This window comes from Ornithodoros turicata, unplaced genomic scaffold, assembly GCF_037126465.1.
Source record: "Ornithodoros turicata isolate Travis unplaced genomic scaffold, ASM3712646v1 Chromosome16, whole genome shotgun sequence".
Lineage (NCBI taxonomy): Eukaryota > Metazoa > Arthropoda > Arachnida > Ixodida > Argasidae > Ornithodoros > Ornithodoros turicata.
The window spans coordinates 246,429-266,636 of NW_026999320.1; the positions used below are offsets into that span (position 1 = coordinate 246,429).

The following is a 20,208-nucleotide window of genomic DNA, read 5'->3' on the forward strand; positions in this document are numbered from 1 at the left end:
CAACCTAGTTGTGAAGAAATCATATATGCTTTGGTTTATCTTTCTGCTTTTCGTAAATAGTAGCGAAAGGTAGGAGGTGTCAGCTGGGCTGTTTGAAAATTGGTTACGATTTTTAGGCACTGGCGTCGGAAGGTACAGGCAAAGGGGACTATCGTCCAGGGGTGGATCTGGAGGGCCTGGATGTCGTGAACCCCCCCCCCCCCCGTCATTGCCTGTCGTTACTGCCGGCAGAACGTACTTTAACACATGCAAGTAAGAAGAGAGCCGTGGGACTCCTCTAGCGGTCGCTTCTGGCGATACCAAGCCCATCAAGTTGCCCGGCCAGCTACACTTCTCGGTGCGATAGCGCGCCTCCTCCCATTCCTTCCTCCATGTCATCAACTTTGCAATTGCTCGTCAGGTACAGCGGGAAACTAAATTGCATGCGTGTAACACTGTCTCAAATAAAAAAAAATGTCGGCTACGTAGCCATCAGCAGCAACAAATCATTCACAGATACCACAAGTATGCTACCGCAAGGGATACACAAACCCGCCATCTTTGTAACTACCCTCAAGCGGGTGCTTTTCGGAAAAGCGCCATCTTGTCGTGGTCACACGTCATAGGCAACGTCATATTGAGGTAGTGTGACTTTGTTTACATATCGTTAGCACTTGCCGCCATATTCGCGTTGGCATAAAGTCAAGAGATGAGAATAGTTTTCCAGCGTAAAATATACGGTGCTTTTTTCAACGACATGGTAGCCCAGTGCATCTTAAAGCGGGGTCGTCATCACATCTTTGGAAGCGCTCCGCAGCAAGAGCGCTGAAGTACGAAACTGTGCCTTTTGCTGCGAGAATATCGGATAAAAATAATTAACGGGATCGAAAAACGTCCAATAAGGCGCACAGAGGAAGGAAACGCGTTGTTTACAAACGGTTTGGCCGGCGATCACGGGCGCGGCCATGCTTAACGTCGCGTATGCGGTGAAGTTTACTGTGACGTGTGACCGTGACCTGTCGAGATTGTATTTCGTTCGCCAAGCACGCTTTCGTTCATCAAGCAATACATTAGACGGCACCCATGTGTCCGACGCATAGATCGCAGTCGCCTGACGAATTGGGCATTATTTCCCACCAGACGTCACCCCGAGCTCTCTTACCACAATTTTTCTATCAGATTCAAATATTAAGAGTGTTCCTCTCGTGTATAACTTCTGCGCTCGGTTTACAAACAAGAAACTGCTGAATTCTGTGGCCAACATAAACTGCTTTTCTCCCGCTTTGCGGTCCCGCTCGCGGTCACTTGCAACCCTAAAAAGGATTTCGTTTTATGGATGTGAGGAAAAAACGACACTGCTGCAACGGAACGACGGCAGCATCATAACAACGAAATCAATAACAAAATGAGCGCGAACCGGGCTGTTTGTTATATTCACAGACAGACAAATACGCAAGTAATAGCGGCGGCTCTATTGCGTGCACATTTTCTCGTTGTTTGGGTTCTTTCACTGATTATACACTCTGTGCAATGCTACACGGAGTGTCCGCTTCAGACACGTTAATGGACAGTCAGTATTTGGGGGTCGCAGACCGCACAGCAGTCTAGAGTGTCGTCCTGAGGATTCCAGCGTTTTACTTGTGATTCGTAAGACAGTGTTGCATCAAATCATACTTTGCCTATCATTGGTTCCTACAAATCGTTGGACCCATTGTGAGGGCGATACCTAACCCTCAAACACCGCATTCTTCAGCAGCGAGTTTTAGTACATCGCTAGGTGTTCACGGTAACATAGGCCAATCGCATATTCTTTTGGGGTGGTTGGCATCACGCTGCTGCTATCTGATGTGATGGCTTCTTTATCGTGTGGCTTCCGATCAATGAAACATGCAATCCACGGAAAACATGCAATCCACTGTTATGTATTGCTTCTGGGCCGCACATGCTCTCATATGTGCGAGAGATACCTCCTTAGCTCTGCGTTGTTCTCGTGAAGCGCCTCCCTACGGGCGCTCCTGCCAGCAATTAGCAGAATGCAAGGTTCTTCCAACAATTTACAACCATTTTACTTTCGCTAGTTTACTCTAGCGCTGGAAATGCAACTGATTACTTCTAGTGTAATATCCTACGCCCGAAAGATTATGAATCATATCGCCCCAAAATGTTGTAACAATGTCACGAGTCAAAGTCGTACCCGAAGTGGTTCAACATTTGGTTACAACATAAACGCCGTACCTGTAGCTTGTTGTTGACCGCTTCTTCACGCACAAATTCCGCTATTTGTGCAGATTCTATGAAACGTTTTACGGTAGCCAGCACTTCATCCTCAGACGTAATGAATGCGACAGCCAAATCGTACATGCGGAACACACGCCGGTTGACAAACTGATGCAGGTAGTGAACGAAGAGCAACCACAAACACTGCAAGAAAATTCCCTGTAGTGCTTGGTAACGCTATTAAGGTTTGGGAAACTACGGTAAAGGACAACACGCATTCCACACGCGAGTGCTACGTGGGAGGAGCGATGAAGCTGATTGTTGTCTGCACCCAGTTATTGGCTATATGCTATTGTTGTCTGCCCCAGTTATTGTACTGTACCGGACTGTACAAATCCCCTACACAAATCATTTTTTCTCCTTCCCGGGCCTAATCCACATGGACTCCGTACCGGCTGAATTCTGCGGATAATTTTATGGTTGTGAGGGGGGAATGAGAACGGGGAGGAGTGAACTGTATACACTCTAAATCCTGTGACGGACACGTGTCGCTTAACAAAGTTCCCTCAGAAAGTGCAGCCGGTACACAGCCGTAACCGCCTGGAAAGAGCCGTAACGGTTGTCAAATAGCAAGCACAGCGATCCTCATCGCCAAATTTCAGCAGGTACAAAGCAGTCACGTTGGTATGAAACGGCTTTGTGCCCGCTGAATAACATGTGTGCCTCCTGAACCTTATACTCGTGTGCTTGTTGAATAATGCGTGTGCCGGCTGAATATGCGTGCCTTCGTTGGAGCGTACTACGTTGCTCCGCGCTCCGCCGGTGAGGAGTGACATGGCACCGCGTGGCGTGTTCTCCAGCAGTGTTTTCTTTCCCGCTTCCGGCATTCTTCTTGGCTGCTGTCTGCGTTGCAACTTCGCCTTTGAGAAGGATGACACCTTGGTTTTTATGTACACGTCTATCGTTTGCTTAAGATAAGTCAACCTAGCTGTACCTAGCTGCATTATGCACCGTACGACGCCTGCGTTTTACTCATGGTTAACAATCGAAGTACATTCTGTTGCAGACGGTGGACGCATTGCAAATGGCGGCAGGAGAGGATCGGCTGCATCGGTGAAGCGACGATGTACATTACAAGTGAGGTTAATTGTATTCTTTCGTTACAGGTGACCGTGGGACTGTATCGATTGCGAGCACGTGAGTTACAAAATAGTGTACTACTCCAGCATTCACGTTGGAAAAATACCAGCGTGATATTCACTTCGGTTTCTTTACAGGTTGTTGACTGTCTCAACGGTCACACATACGTGTGCCAAATTGCAACTGTTTTTCACATCGAATTGTGTCTGTTACCACTTGTTTGGACAATTCATCCTCGGGCATTTCGTTTGAGGAACTGTCGTGTTCGTCACTAAGGATGACCTTCCTTGAGGTTTGCAGTGCCAGCCTGTTCGAAGTTTCGAGGATTGTGTTCGGCGTTTGGAGGGCTGTCTGGTGCATCCGATGGGTTGTGTCCGTGCAATGTGTGCTCCATATGTGTGTGTTGGGAGTAGTGAACCGTGTATGCTTTCCATTCGGCATAAAATTTGGTGTTTCATGTTCGATGTGCTTGGAGCATTTTCTTCCTTGCTTTTTCATTTTTTGCGAAGCCTGGAGGTAATTTTTCTGGTAGGGAACTCGACAGCCGCAATGTGTTTCGCGTATTAGTGGGTACAAGTAACCCTTCAATACGTCAGGGACACTGTGGCTCCTGGCGTCAGCAGGGATGTCGTACCGGTCGTTTCAGGGGGCACAGGGCACCTGCTGCTTTCGCAGGCACCGCGTGGCCCTTGAAGTCATCTGGCACATTTTTTTTTTTAATGTGCCAGTTGATCAGACGGCACCTATCCGTCACTAGGTTAGAATGTATAATAAACCCCAGCAGCGGGACCAGGGAGCCTAACTGGCTAACCGCAACTCATTAACTCAACTCAATACACCCGTAACAGACGAAGCATGAACATTCCATGAGAGTTCCATTTCTTTGCGTTCAAAAGCGCCCTCATAGCGAAAAACGAACATACCTTCCTTGTGGACCAAATCCTGTACAGCCTGAGGAATGTGAAAACAGAGAAGCTGACATTGATTGCAAGCGGGGGATCTTCCTCTAGAGATGCCCACCAGGAAGCGGTTGAGAACAATGCAAGCAAGGACAGGAAAACCACCAGGTCGGCATTACGCAATCCATCGGCAGTCGCTGCACCCACCGCTCCCCACAAGTACTGCACACAGAAGACAACATTGTAACCACAGTGCTAACAGTGCAAGCGATCGGCTAAACAGGTAGAAAAAATATGTTTCTACGTTTATTACATGTAAGGTGACGTGTTTTGACTCGTACTCAACAACAAAACACCAGATAAGTTAACGCTTCTCGGTAGCGTTCTTGTGACTCCCGAATAATCAAATACGAATCATGAGAACCGTATACGAACCGCAATAACGAGTTCTGAAGCCAGTAGGACTACAACAGCGCCCATTACTGTGATAACAGCTGAGTTGAATAAGTAGCTCGGATGATGCGTGTTTGCCAGACAGAAGCCCAAGAGGATTGTGCCGAGAAATGCTCCTGTCAAGGTGCTAAGCAACTGGTTCAAGTTACTTCTAGCCATTCGTTCCGTGAAGCTCATCTTTGGTCCAAACGTAGTCGGAGTGTCGCCCGGTGTCAACGAAGCTGATCTAGGAACTTGCAAGGCACTTTTCGTCAGCATGGTCTGAAAAAATGATTCGAAATATAACTTAAAATGTGCGGGAGGCGAAAATGTTCTTCCTTACAAGAAAACCCTACATTTATGTTTGATGCATCGTGGTAAACTTCACTTGCCTTGGTACCATTTAATTAAACTCAATTTAATACCATTTGTGCAAATCACCGTTATAATGAGGTAGTGTAGAATAGATGACATTGGTACACAGCGCTATGCATGGTATGTATATTCAATGCAGAATCTTTACAAAATGCTTTGGCAGCAGCCTACAGAATTGTATAAAGTCAGCTAATTAAGAAAAAGTATCCCGATGAAGACTGGTGTGCCAGATGGCGACAGCCGATACTCTGCCGCATTGCCAAAGGTAATTTACGGAAAACTTGAAATGTGACATTCGAAAACGCAGACAGGAATGGAACCATGCGCCTGTCGATTGCCGGTCGAGTTCGCTAAGCATGGCTAAGCAGTATGCTGGTACCGCTTGGTGACGACTTCCCAGGGGGTCTCACTCAACGCAAAGAGCATTCGACAACTCTCTGCACATTCTCTCTTTCATGTTTTCTCTTTCATGTTTTCTCTTTCGTGTTTTCTCTTTCATGTTTTCTCTTCATGTTCTCATCATGTTTTCTCTTCTCCCGTGTGTTCCAGCTTCTGAGAACAGTTACGTGCCATCATGCAATTTTACAGGGTTCCTGCTCATTTTTCCACTATGTGTTTCGGTTCCATGGCAACAACTAGGGATGGGTATCCCCAGTTCGTGGTCGTTCCAGGATTTTCTAAATATGGGGTGAGTTTAAAAATGGTACTAATTCCCGAACCTATGTGGTCTGAAACCTGCTTTAAAAGTTGATTTTCTTTTATACAGCTACATACTCCGCTAGCGACCTGCAACGCACAGACACATTTTTATCATGATTATTTCCGTGGCACGCTCTCTCGCCCAAAATTTCGTTATTCGTACGTGCACCTTCATCTGTCGTTAAACATCGTTCTATTGTAGTCCCTTGATGCACAATGGATGGATTGTACATTGATTGATGGTACAATTGAACAATGCCACATGAGGAAGGCTATTCAAGTACTCCTTTGCTGCAGTCCACAGTCACCCCGCTTCGCTTGACACCCTATTGAACGTCACACACGTGACAATGATTTACGGCAATGGAAGCTCAGTTATCCAACCGTCGGATAACTTTTCGGCTCTTGGAATATGGCTACGACATCGCCCACCTCCCAGACGAGGCAGCTACTAAGTCCGTGACTTCATTATTCTCCCGCATCCCGAAGCTCCGTATGACACGTTGCGCGACAAACCCATTTGGCGAAATGCCGAGGTACGCGAGCGTTATACGGAAGCGAAGACCATTAGACATTGGGCACACAACCGTTCCGTAACGATGGAGCTGCGGATTCGTGAAGTACACATCACACTTTGAACACGATTTGTACCTCATACCTTCAAGCGTCCCGTACCGCATAAACCCACTTCGCGTATACTCGTTAATTACTTTTACACATAAAATTTTTGTGAACATGGCAAGTGTGAATTAAATAAGGTTTTGTTGCCCATGCAAGGAAGGCATGATGACTGTCGCGGTTAGCATTCGTTACTTTAGGAAGATTGCCACATTTTAGAAAAACGAGATTGATAGCATAGCTCCTATATTAAAACTAACTACATTGTTCGCCGCTTTCAAAAAGGTGGTTTTGTTTTATTGTTACTTCAGCATCATATATCATTGCAAGTTCAGCCCGCTGCAGGCGCGTGCGGCATGAATCTCGCTGCCTCTCCTCGCCACGAAACAGTCGTCGCCACTGATATCCCCCGAAAGTTGTGCAATGCATTTTGCAACTCTCAAGAGGCGTTCCAACTGTGCTCGCTCAGATGGCCCGCTTGCCTATGAGAGGAAGTGATTTTGCGTCGTAGGGGGTAAGCTGATAGATAGTGTATGTCAGTTTGACGTATATCACTAAGGGCGTCATCACGCTACAGGTATATTCATCCACCGGCGTTCTGGAGTATTTCCTATCGAGGAGTGGCTGCAGCCTTGCGATTGCGTCCCATCATGTACGCATGCACAATAATAAGTGCGTGTCCTGTGTTGCTATGCTAATTTCAGTCTCGATTTTTGCAGGTTTCGCTATGTGGTAGGGTAAGCCGGTAAACCAACTCACGGTTCAAAAATTATACTACTTCAGACACCTTTCTCTCCAGTGACTAACCCAGACTCCAAGCACTTGGCTAACTTCATGCTGCAATTCAACTGAACCTCGAAATATCCCATGGAAGCTTGATCACCCTTAACTGCACGCAGGTAAGAACGTGGACTGCAACGAGTCACATTGCGTGCCAGTTGTACGGTACCTTGCGACATTGAAACATGTGTACATATAAAACACTTCCCGACAGTGCGTGCGATGTTTTGTATGATTGTGTCAATACTGGATGCTGTTTTCCGTGTATGTATTTTCGTAATCAAATAGTGTGTTCCACAGTGCCTCATTTCGTTTGTGTGCTTTATGCGCGTCGCGAGTGTGTGCAACGTTTCGAAATTGAACTTCGCGGACGGCACGATTCCCGTTTCCACGTCAGGTTGGAAGCTTGAAATGGCGCGGGCGAATGACATTAGTCTGGTCTTGCTCGCTCGTGCATGCACAGCTCCCTCCATTGCGTGCCAAAGGCGCAGCGTATCGGATATGTACCTCATACACGAAACGATGCAGCGTACCACATATTTTATCACGTTCGCCGTACCTCTGTAATCATGAGCGACATTTGTTTTAAAATGCAGCTCATTATCGTGCGGTACGTAGTCGTACTGGGCGTAGAGCGTACTCATCACCGAAGAACTTGGCGACATACCGCCCACCCAAATGTCGCGGCGTATGCGCGACCTTATGGGGGGCTTCCAGCACCGATGATTCCATCCTTCGCGAGATGTTCCCGCAGCGGCTATCCCATAATGAACGGCTGATCCTCGCCGCTGCTGAACATTCCACCCTTAACGAATTCCCAGAGATGGCGAACCGCATCCTCGACTCGCTGTCAATTCAGCATCTGGTGATGACACCTCTGTCAATCCCTAGTCGACGCCTTTCAACAAGCTGATTGCTCTGTTGCGGCTCTTACTGCCTCCATCCACCCACTGAACAGCATCGTCTCCGCCCTAGCCGAGAATGTCATCCCAATTCACGTCGGACAGCATTGGACTTCCCAGCCTTCCTCTCGCCGGTGAAGAACATCATGCTCCCGTAGCGACCGCTCTCCATGACCCGCTAATCATACCCGCTGTTGATGTAACCGCACCTTCCGGGATGACGTCGTACATGAACCACGACATTGCCACGTGGGTCCGCTCCTGTCTACCCTGTCAGCGTTCAAAGATACCCTTACTCCACCTACGCGGTTAATGGCACCGGACACACGTTTTGACCGCATCCACATTGGCATCGTAGGCCTCGTTGTACCGGCAAGTGGCAGTCGTTACTACTAACCAGCTTAGACCGTTTATCTTATGTAAATTAAATTTGCCTGCTTATTGACTTTCGGAGATGCTTTGGCTTCTTTGACTTTTCTTTGACTTTGATTTCCCATAGACAATTGTCCAAACAATTCCTGAAGACGCCTACGGCCTTTCTTTTTCCTGAATGTCTAAGGAAGGACCAAAGAAAATCTATTGACTGCATTTGGACGTCCCTTTTCTTCATTTTCAAAAGACAATAGTAAATAGGCAGTCCAAAGAACGACCAAAAAAAGAACGCAAACGAGAAAATTTACGTGAAAGTCTGAAGTGAATTAGTACTGCGTTCAGAAATTACACGATAAGGGGGTTACACATTCTTACAGAAGGAAAGTGAAAAAAGCCCGGGGAGGCTTTCTTCACGTGATAGCACAAACACATATGATCCCGTGTTTGGGTTAAGTATGAATAAATCAATACAGCCCTGCATGATTTCACAGCTGTTAAGTAAAATAAATAAATTATATCACCCTAAAATACATCACCCTCCAAAATAGCCACATCGTCAAGGACTGAAGGGCGGGTATCTAATACTTAATCATTTTTGTTTAGTAACACCATATTATTTCTTCATTTTTCTTCAATATCTTCATGTTTGCGTACACCCTTTCTCCTCCGCTCTCTACTCTTGGTGACAGTGAATCACGGCGTGCAACATCGTCTAGTTTCCAACCCAAGCAATCTGTTCCGTCATCGCCTGTCTTCATCGTGATCTTCTTTACTTGATAGCGTTGTGGCACTATTTACGAGTTCTCCGATTAGGCTTTTCGTGTTCCAAGTGGATTTGTGAAGTGGACAGACGGGGACATGTCTATCCGATCGAAAACCTCCAGGACGTTGATGTGGGTTTACGGATCATTTGTGAGAAAATAAATTCGTCGTCTAATGGAGTTTCGACACACATGCTTCCGAGGCTTATATTGATGCTACAGGTGAGTATTCTACTGTTTAATTGATTTCAAAATATTAAGGGAAGGATACGTTTAATTGTGCTAAAAATGTATTTGCAGTGGCTGCAGAGCGCACGTCGTTCTCATGTTGCGCTCAGCTCAACTTTTTATTTTCCGAGCGCGTACACACGATTTGAATTCCATACTTAACCGGTTAACACCAGTCGTGTTTTGAGAGAGGATGTGTAATACAGTCGGAGTAGCATAACTGGTGTATAGTGAATCTATTAAAGGGTGTGTAAATGTCAAGTATGCGACACCGTAATGATCAGTTTTTGTCCCCATATGGGGATTCAGAGGCGTAGATGATGTGTCATGTTACTAATTGCTGATGCCGCGGGTTTGAAAATATCCAGGAGACGCTATTTTATTTTTGCAAACAAATGTTGAAAATTGTGGTTTCCCTGTAGGAACACAGTGAAAGTAGACCCCTCGCGCCAATGCCTTTAAAAATGAAGTGACTCAATGATGTACACCTGTTCACATGTGATTTTCGTTCCTGTCCCTTGTTACCTCAACCCGGCCACGTAGCATGTGCAAAGAGGGGGGGGGGTAATCAAAATAAACGCCACTGATAGATATTCACAGCAAACTTCACTTTCAAAGGGAAGTCTAAAGAAATCCGCAGTGAAATGCATATTGAAATCCCAAAGAAAAAAGTAAAGAGGAAGTCTGTACCAAATAACCATTAGTTAGCAATTCCTAAGGACTTTTCATATAAAATCTATTGAATTTCAATATCATGTCTATTGACTCTTTTCACTTATTTCTAAAGGAATTCTATAGCATGGGCAAATATTTCTTCGTAAAGGAAGTACCCGGTGGCCTAAGCCAATTTCGCTGGCCAACATCTCTTCCGAAACCGTCGCCGCCGCACTTTTGTCCGGCTGGATCGCCCGCTTTGGTGTTTCTTTTACAATCACCACTGAGAGGGGATGCCAATTTTATTCCAATTTTTTTCCGAGTGCTCTGCAAGTTGCTCGGCACCACCCACATCCGCACCACCGCATACCATCCCACGGCGAATGGCACTCTCGGGCGCCTCCACCGCCGCCTCAAGGTTCCCCCTTCTGTGCCACCTCTCCCTCCACTTCCTGGGTTGACAGGTTGTCAGTCGTGCTTCTAGCGCAGCTGTCAAGCAAAATGTCCGCTGGTCACCAGCAGAGTTCGTGTCCGCTGTATCGCGAGACGCCCTGCCGTACCCATCCTCCTACTTGTGCCACCTCCGATCTCGATTTGCGGACATCCAGCCCTCCTCTCCACGCCCAGTTTCCCCGTATTCCCTGTGTCGTATTCCATAGCTGAGACCCTACCTAAGCAAGTATTTATGCGCCACGACGCCGTCCGTGCCATCCTCAGTCGCCCTAGATGGCCCCTCCGTGGTCCTGGATCGTCGCCCAAAGTATTTTCGTGTCGCGGTTTCCCGGGGCAATGACAATGTCTCCACGGTTCGCCTCAAGCCGGCTTGCCTCGAGGCTACTGCGGCTACAACATTCCCGCGGGTGACTTTCCCGCCGGCCTTGTCATCGCTTCTGGACGCCACCGTCCCCTCTCCACCTCACCTCTGTCGCATCCTCTGGCACCCGTGCACTAATTAATGGCGAATTCCGGTGGTCATTTCAATGCAACATGGCCAAGCGCTCGGAAATTGCATGGTTGGCACCCGAGCTGGATCACGTGACCTTTGCCACCAGAACATGAGCGCCAGCAATGTAGCGGTTTTAGACACTTGAATCACCAAAGGGGCACCGCGGTCGCCAGTCTCCGTGCTCTGTCGTCTGCTAAACAACGTGAACGTCGACGTTCGGGCCAATGAGAGCACTCGCCACCGTTGCATTGCGGATGTGACGACACCTTACATAATGCAACCAGCTGCTCGATCCCTTCGCGACTGGGCGAAAAAACTGCTAGCTGGCAAATCTGCGGCGCTCGGAAAGCGCCACGCGCACATGCGAGATTGCGTCGCTTTGGCCAAACGAACATGACCTGCTCGGGATCTGACAAAAGAAGTTGCCACGAAATGACCACCCGAATTCGCCACATCTCGTTCCCTGGTATCTTTCAATCGTCACGATTCTTCCACCTGGAAAGGTAGCCATGTAGCGACCTACGTGCTGCCACATATTAATAATCATCATTTCCGCGGTGCCCCTGTGGTTTCATTATTCGTTCGCGCATTTGTATCTGTTATTAAACAGTGGTCCATTGTGGAGTACGGGTGTCGTGGTCGCTTCCTCTACACTCCCTTCCACAGAACATCCGCCCCATCGCATAGCCGACCTGCACATACGTTATCTGTTCTGCTCTCGCGGACGTTTCATAAGACGAAAAAAATGAAACCCGAGAAAGGGACACAGGAGGGACGACACGACACGTTCTCGAACACAGCAAACCCTTTAATGGCAGAATCACCTACGTACTCAACAACGTCCTAATTGGTGGCGAGGGAGCAGCCGACGCCACACTTACACAATTTCCCCTCGTGACAATCTCTTTGTACTCCTTTAACAGTCTGGCCACAGCGAGAAAGAGCCATCTCGAAAGCATTTCCCCACTCCATCCGGCAAGGGCACAACATTTTCAGTGTTATATTGTCATTCCTGCACTGCTCTCCACTTATTCCATTAACCGCTCGCGACCATTTTCTCTCGTTTCAACGTTATGCTGAGTACACTAAGACTCATGACATAAATGAAAATAAACAACGCTAGGAAAGAATATTTGCTTACACATCGAAAGACCCATTGTGGCATGTGCAACAACTTCTTCATGGTGGCCAGGTCCAGGTACCTGCATTGAAATTGGGAGTAGACCTCGCTTCTGACCAGCCAGTTTCTGAAGGGTGCATAAAGCTCAAGATTCTTAGTTGCGTTAAAAGGCGGCCTATGATCCAATCACGCAGCTGCGATAAATTTAAGAAGGCCTCAGTCATGCACGGCGCCTTAGGAAGGAATACGTTGTAAATGCTGTGAACACTTCAGGAGCTCTGTGAAATGGGGTGTCGCTGCTCATATTGTTTTAAAATGCTGCTGGAGTATTCTGTTCTAGTATTAATGTGTTACCCAAAATAGCAGCTCGAGACAGAAATAGGGAAAAAGAGGTATGTAAATTTTATAAAACTGTCAGAACAGCAAACAAGCGCGACAGCCAAAAGAAAACTTAGGCGAACGGGCACGCACGTATCCTCTTTTAGCGACGTCTGCAGTTGCGTCATAAGCGTATCGTAGGTCTCTGGATGAACCATGCCAGTGTCCAACTGCCTCAGAAATGATACCTGTAAAAAGGAAGAAGTACGACGTGGTGAATCATGCAGCCATCACTAGATATGTGACATTACTATCTGAGAGATATTTTGCACTAAGCTCTAGGCTGAGAACTCCCACCGACTAGCATTATTTTTCCTGAGTGCTGAATTTTTGCAGATCCAAATTATAGGCGACTCGAGGACAGCGACTGCAGACTACAATAGCTAGCACAAACACGAAGAGGAGAGCCCAGGACCGCCAATCCGGAAGATGTGGGTTCGAGTCCTACAGTTGGCTAACCTTTTCGGTGACTTTATTCTTCCCGTCTGAGTGAGAATCAGACCAGCAGAATCTCCTAGGCCCGGTTTCACCAACGCCGGTTAACTTTAAACCAAGATCAAGCGTCCCCTAAACTTGAAGCTAGCGGTCAATTCTCTTTCAATAACGTTAGCTAGTAATGTAAGGTGAATTCCAGTAGCACTTGCTAACGTTTCAGAAAGATGGTTGAGTCGTAATTTCAAGTTAAGGGACGCTTGATCGCGGATCAACTCTTAACCGGCGTTGGTGAAACTGGCCCCTAGTGCGTCCCTGTGGCGCACGCCGACCAGCCGAAACATGATTTGCAAACACGCAAAACAGAAACTGTGGTGTCATGAGACAATTTCTGATTATCATATTAAGGTAACGCCACACGAATGGGGTTCTGTTCCTGAAATAGCATGACGTGTAGCACAAAGATAACTAGCAAGAACGACTTATTGCTAACTACAGCATGGGAAGGGGAGCGTGGCTTCCTTTTATCTTTGGTGTAACAATGCTACTACGTCTGCGGGAAGCCCTAAGACAGTATCAATTTTAACTAAAAAATGTGTGGTGCAATACTCGTATACGGGACTCGACCTTGTGGCGCTTACGTCAGTATCAAGAACATCTCTCCATTCTGCCGCGCCCATGATACGGGAACTGAGCGAATGCGAACTCGTTGTCAAGTGTGGAACACGGCACGCAGATCACTTCATAATTACATTTAGTGTCACGCTGTAATCTATTCTGTGCATACATCACTCTAATCAGTTTCCTGGTACCCCACTTTTGCCCTTCCGTCGCTAAGGTCACAGCATTGGCGTAGTCAAAAGAGTGATGTTTTCCAACAATGCTCGGTGAGTTCGGTCTTAAATAGCGTTGCGTTTGGTGAGTTACGTACGTCACGTTCGTGCTCTTTTAGTCTTGTACTGCGCTTAAGGCCCGTCTCTCCAACGTAGGACACCTCGTAACCGAGGCATTGTACTTTATACACAACTCCCGTTTGGGACTCATGGGAAAATAGGGTCTTTTGGCTTGGAAATGAGTGAACGAAGTTTCAGACAGTGATTGGATGCAGTCTTGATTTTTAATGCGAACATGCTAGGTTGCTCAGCTTTGACCAAGAGAACATGATCGCTCGAGATCTGCCAGAAAAAGTTGTCGCGAAATGGCCACCTAAATTCGCCATAACACCGCCCAATGTGCGCTTTACAGCGATAGCTGTATGACGGAAGTTCTCTCAAGGTCGTGCGTGGTTCCTCGCGCTTTATTCGGCGCGTCTTCAGTTGCGCAGATTAGCGCAGCAGTAAATGCGAGAGCAGATAAAAAAGAAAAAAAAACAGCAGTGAGCCGCGAGCGCAATCACTGTACGAGACAGGTGTAGTAAGCCAGTTTCCAACGTCTGTTTACGGCATACTCTACGATAATTCGAAACCACATCAAGATACGTGAGACTAGCCCTGTTGGGGTTTTAGTACACCGTGGAAGGATACGGTACGGTTAATTAAGGTCGTAGCGCTCAGGCACGGAAAAATCCGATCCTTGAACCATGAAGCCTTTCGATGTTATTCCGTTGAGGGGTTCTGTTATTACAAGTCATTTCGTAGCGTCCCCGAAAGGGTTACTTGAAATCACCTTGAGCAGCATCAAATTGCTACGGAGTCCGCACCGCCATCTGGCCTCTCTCCTAGTTGCGAGTCGCCTAGTTGCGAGGTCGCCTAGGTCTCTTTTTCACCAACGCCGATCAACATTTGAACCGAGATCAACGGCCCTTTAAAGCACAACGGAAGCCAAATTTGTCCATTGCAAAAAAGGGTCCGAACAAGGTGTAAATATTACGTAGAAATATGGTGCCACTAGTATTTTGCGAGTACGCCGTACGGATTGGCATATTTTTGACGATTACGAGCGCGCTGTGCCGCCCACCCGACACGATCGCCCCTGGAGCGCGCCCGCTGCCGCAAAGCATTGCGGAAAATCTCAGGAGCGCGTGACATCAAATTATCTCTCGAGCTCCATGTGCGGCTGGCCGGTGAACGGGATAAACACTGCGATTTCCGAATAACGCCTGAAGATGTTCGATTCGTAGATCTCGTGGAACTCTGAAGGCGACAAATCCTATGAGAGATGGGTTCGTACATGCTTCTCGTCTCCGTTTTTTCCCCGTAGCGGGAATCAGACGCACGCCGAAACGCCAAGTGGAGGTAAAGATTTGTGCCTTCCATTTTCGTGAAAATACAGAAGGGGCCGCTCCTTCTTTCAGCCTGATGTGCTTCGTTGACAAGCCAAGGGTAATGAGCACCTCTAGATTTGTTTTGAACCATTCGTCAACAATATGTATGCGCACTACTTGTCTTGTTTCACCTGTCTGCAAGTAGGCATAGACGGATTAGCGGCGAGAATAATATTCCTGTCTTTCGGAAACGATTGAAATATGACAGTCATCATAAAAGTCAGACATCGGCGGAATTTGTACTTCCTATCTCTCGATTACCAGTCGAGCGCCAATGGCAACTACGGCCACGAAAACAACCACAGACTGGTAGAGCGTTTTTGTTCTGAAACATATCCTGGCTGAACGCAAGGTAAGACAGCCAGCAATGTAAGCAGCAAGACTCTCACCCCTACAGAGAATGAGATCACCTTCCTTCGGATGGATTTTGGAGGCAGCCTCGGTACTGTTATCTTTGTAATAAACGTCAGTCGATGTTTGACGCTATGTTTGAGCTGTCTATCCGTGTATCGTTCGTGCAAGGAACACTTTGTCCTCGCGTTGTTGAAAGGAAATCGGCAACATGCTGTAGCACAGCCAGGAAAGGGTTCACAAGTCAGGAACTCCAACAGGAGAGACAAGTGCGTCACTTCCGTGGTGTGATACGGCGGCGCGGCGACGCTCACCAGGGGCTCAGAGTGCTCCGCGGCCGAATTTTATGTCCCGATTGTGGCGGCATTTCAACCAATATACGTAAATCTAAGTTGACTACCGGATTGTTTTGGTATACGTCGCAATATGAGGCAAACAGCTTTGCAGCTTATTTTCGCTTCCGTCTTCCTTTAACTTGGATTTAACGCTTAACACTGCTTCACTAAAGGGAGTTATTGTCACTGAAACATTCATCACGTCCCTAGCTAACGTTTGTAAAAAAGAATTGAGTGGTAATTTCAACTTTTGGCAACACCTGATCTCGATTCAAAGTTAACCAGCGTTGATGAAACCGAGCCATAGTCTGCTTCTCCTCGCCGGGTCCCACAACCCGCACGACACCTCCAATATACAGGGGGTTGCACGAGAAAGTTACTGTCGGGAGTTGAATGAGGCCAGGAGACAAGAGTCGGCAAGTCGGACCAGACTATTTTAATGGCAGCTCTGGCCGGTCGCTCGAGTGGAATAAACACTAACTAGCTCGCATCTCGCGAGCGCGAGGTGGCAGGGCAGAAAAAGGGTCATGTGGCCAAAGGCGATGGTGGTGCAGCTAGTGCTGCAACATCATCCTCCCTCCCCTGGAGAAAGATGATGCTGAAGCTGCAGGTTGGACATTGCGGTGCAGATCCCACGATACGTGCTTGCTTGAAGCTCGGCGCAGTGGGAAAGATCTAGATGCGGCTGAGGGGTCGGCTCGATCGTCATGCTGTGCGTCAGGCTCGTTTGAAGAGTCGGAAGAAACTTCCAGCTGGGTGAAATGCGCCAGAGATGAGGAGTCTAGGTGAGCGGGCTGCAGCCTATCGATGGAAATGTTGTCCTCGCTGCCGTTAAGCTGTACACGGTAGAACTTGGCGTATCGGTGGAGAACTTGAAAGGGGGAGGCTGAAGAGGCTTACGAACGGCATCCCGGCGAACAAAAACATGTGTACAGCTTTCAAGCTCGGGGCTGATGAAGGGATGGCTACGAAGGCTTCGTCGGGTTGGGGAAGGGCAGAGCTGGGACATTGTCAAACGAAGTTGGCGAAGGAATGAAGATGGTCGGCTGCTTCGGGGCGCACAGGATGGAAGAATTCTGACGGCAAGCGCAGTGACGTCCCGTAGACGAGTTCTGCGCTGGAGGCGCCGATGTCTTGCTTGAGGGCCGTCCGAATACCGAGCAGCACTGTAGGTAGAGCGGCGAACCACTGGGTACGCTCACGCGCGCAGGAGAGGGAGGCCTAAGAGCAAGACATCGGAAAGTGACTGGGGCTGGACTGGCGGAAAGTGGCCTGCTGGTCCTGGGAGAGGGCCAGTAGCAGAAGGGGGTCCAGTGGCCATCACGTCCGGGTCACCAGTTGTCGGGAGTTGAATGAGGCCAGGAGACAAGAGTCGGCAAGTCGGAGCAGACTATTTTAATGACAGCTCTGGCCGGTCGCTCGAGTGGAATAAACACTAACTAGCTCGCATCTCGCGAGCGCGAGGTGGCAGGGCAGAAAAAGGGTCATGTGGCCAAAGGCGATGGTGGTGCAGCTAATGCTGCTACATTACCCCTAATTACAAAAAAGAAAATCTACGTGAGATAAAAATTTGAAACCTTCTGTACGACACTTGTGAAGGTTTTTTCCTGCCCAGACAGGTGTTGTCTATGAGTGTACCTCATTGATTAGTTTAATTACCTTAACTAAACTCAAAAAATTGCCAAGGAAAGGTAATTTTTTGCGTTAATTAGAAAGCCCATTGCCACGACACACCATTTCAGTCACTAGCACATGATCTTTCACAATGTTTCTGCAAAAATTGTACACCCGGAAACACGTGATAACCGCCAGAAAAACCGTCGCTCCTCAAGGCGCACGCTGGGCCAAGTTGCCCCTCCACCTAAAGTATCGGGAGGAGGAAAGGACAACACAGAACACAGCAAAAAGCCAGGCCCATTCCCTTTTTGCTTCTCCCCTTTTTTTGTATGGGACAAATAACAGGATCCTTTTATCTTTTCACATGAACTTGTTTTATTGGTTGATCAGATTGCGCCCGGTCCTCAGCCTCCCTTTTTATGTTTTTCTCATGCTGTTTCCTGCGGAATGTGAGCGTCTTGGGAATGTGCCAATAGTCCGGGCACTGTGCAATCCGAAAGCACGCTCGCAGTCATGGGAAGTTTACGGATGTCGAATAATTGGCATATATTCGAAGCAATACGATTGGAATAGCATTTGGTGGCCTCGGACTTTCTGATAAAGCAAAAAGGTTACCATTCCTTGGCAAAATTTTGAGTACAATTAAAATAATTAGCCTATTTAATGAAGTACACTATTGCAAACCGCATGTTTGAGTAGCAAAAACCTTCACAACTGTCATGCAGAAGCTTCACCATGTTTATCTCACGTAGATTTTTTTAATAACTAGGGAGCGCTCTCTCATGCAACACCCCGTATACTAGTTAAAGGCAGTACGCTATTAATCGAGGAGATTCGTACAGGCTGTACGCTAGCTCAGTTGCCGTAGCGTCGCACCATTAGACTAATGCCGTACTGGGTATCATAACGTAGAGGCGAAAATTGTCTGCTAGCTGCACTTGAAGCGCCGGCTGCAGCACCCGAACGGCATAGCACGTTGAGCGAACAAGCGGCCTAACGGACACTGGCTGCACGAAGGCAACATGTCCCAACAATGAGAGAACGGAAGTGGTTGCGATGAGACGAAGCCAAGAAGATTCGAAAGGCTAGGGAACGCGAAGCCGGTGCCAAGAGACGAAGGTGGCAGAACGAACAAGTACGCGAGCACGACACCGTGGCCATGAGATGTGAACAGTCCCAGACGCGTGTACTTGAACCGTCCGTTGGAGTTAGCATAGACAAGTTTCTGAATAACGAGTTTGTGACGTTCGCGATAGGCTGTGGTTTCGGATCGACGTGGCACCCGCACGAGCGGAACGCAGCGCACTCTTTCGCCTGGACGATACAGCTATCGCTGTCACTCCTTCGCACATCAGTGCATATAGGCGCGTTTGAATACGCGTTAGCGCCATGAAGTAACCATGTGTATCAGCCGCGCGTACACACGTGGACGAATGGAGAAAGACCAGCAGGAAGGAGCGAGGGATATGGAGTTGGTATGCGTCCTGGATCGATTTCAGGGGGAACTGTGCCGACATTCCTCTGGAATGTCCGCCGGATGCCTGGAAACCTTGCACAACACAGCATGTGGTAGGATTGCAATCGACCACCTTCTAATCTTCGCACGTCCTTCGCTACATGCAACAACGAGCAGACGCTTTTATTCACTCGACCATGACTCTGGTCCCTCACTGTCTCCACAGCGCGTCTCACGTGATGTCGTCCACGTCGTCTGGCAACACGAACGCCGCGGAGTTAGAACGTATGCGGTGTGCTGCAGAGCACTAAAAAAATGATCTCGCAATTGCTGCGGGAGATGCTGACGTGTCACCGAAATTACAAACCTAAGCGGCGTATAGCCGATAACGCCACGAAGCGGCGTCGGACAAAGCGTGCCACCATTACACTCAGCTAGATGTTGAGAAATGCTCAGTAAACCGTACAGTGACTTCAACAAGTAGACGCGTTTGCACGCGCAATTCGGTCGTGTTGGTGCACGGCGCCCATTTTAACCCATGCTCAGGTTTGCCATTGCGCCGCACGTAAATCATGCACAATCGCAGCGCAGGGACCGCCCTTTGTCAGCTAGAGTGCTATCGCATTTCTTACATGTTTAACAGTGCGCCATAGGATATATGAATTATTTTGAACACGTTTGATTGTACTACACTTACGGTTTGAATTCGCCGTATGTTCCTGTTGGTGACTTCGTATGCGCGCTCGAGGTGTTCAAGGGGAACAACAGCTTCCTCCTGTTGTAGGCAATGCAGAGGGTGAGACGCAAAATATTTCATGCCACACAGCCAAGCAATACATTAGTCATCAATTTTTTATCCCTCAAACTCTTGGCACAGCAAGTGAATTAAGGCGGTTCATAGTCAAGCAGGTTCTGTCATGTTTCTTTGTGTCGTCCTTCCGTTCAACCACTACAGCAGTGCTACTGTAAGACGATCAAGGACATCTCTAATCGACCGAAAATCACCCCAGGAGTGTGGCGGCCATACGTGCCCCATAGATGACGATCTCACGCTAGTCCTTCATTCTGCTTCTCGTCCTTGTGGCTGCCAACCAACTGACCCAACCTGCTATCATTCAGCGACACTGTGTGATGTTTCGAGTGTTACCGACTCAGACACCATGCTTGATATTGCAATTAAACTGCATGAACTGCAGTAGGCTAATGTACGCATTTATAATAGAGCTCTGTAGTCTGCGAACTGCCGCATTTCAT

At 47.9% G+C, this 20,208-nt stretch overlaps 1 protein-coding gene across 1 annotated transcript in view; it reads right to left on the reverse strand.

Annotated features, from left to right (window-relative positions):
• LOC135372645 (sperm-specific sodium:proton exchanger-like) overlaps nt 1-20,208 on the reverse strand; it is a 261,452-nt gene that overhangs the window by 106,089 nt on the left and 135,155 nt on the right. The window contains exons 12-18 of the mRNA XM_064606149.1: nt 19,652-19,729; nt 12,594-12,688; nt 12,144-12,204; nt 4,671-4,949; nt 4,357-4,457; nt 4,260-4,287; nt 2,215-2,400 (exon numbers count right to left, since the gene is read on the reverse strand). Of these exons, the coding sequence (XP_064462219.1) occupies nt 2,215-2,400; nt 4,260-4,287; nt 4,357-4,457; nt 4,671-4,949; nt 12,144-12,204; nt 12,594-12,688; nt 19,652-19,729 (828 nt within the window). The remainder of the gene's footprint in view (nt 1-2,214; nt 2,401-4,259; nt 4,288-4,356; nt 4,458-4,670; nt 4,950-12,143; nt 12,205-12,593; nt 12,689-19,651; nt 19,730-20,208) is intronic.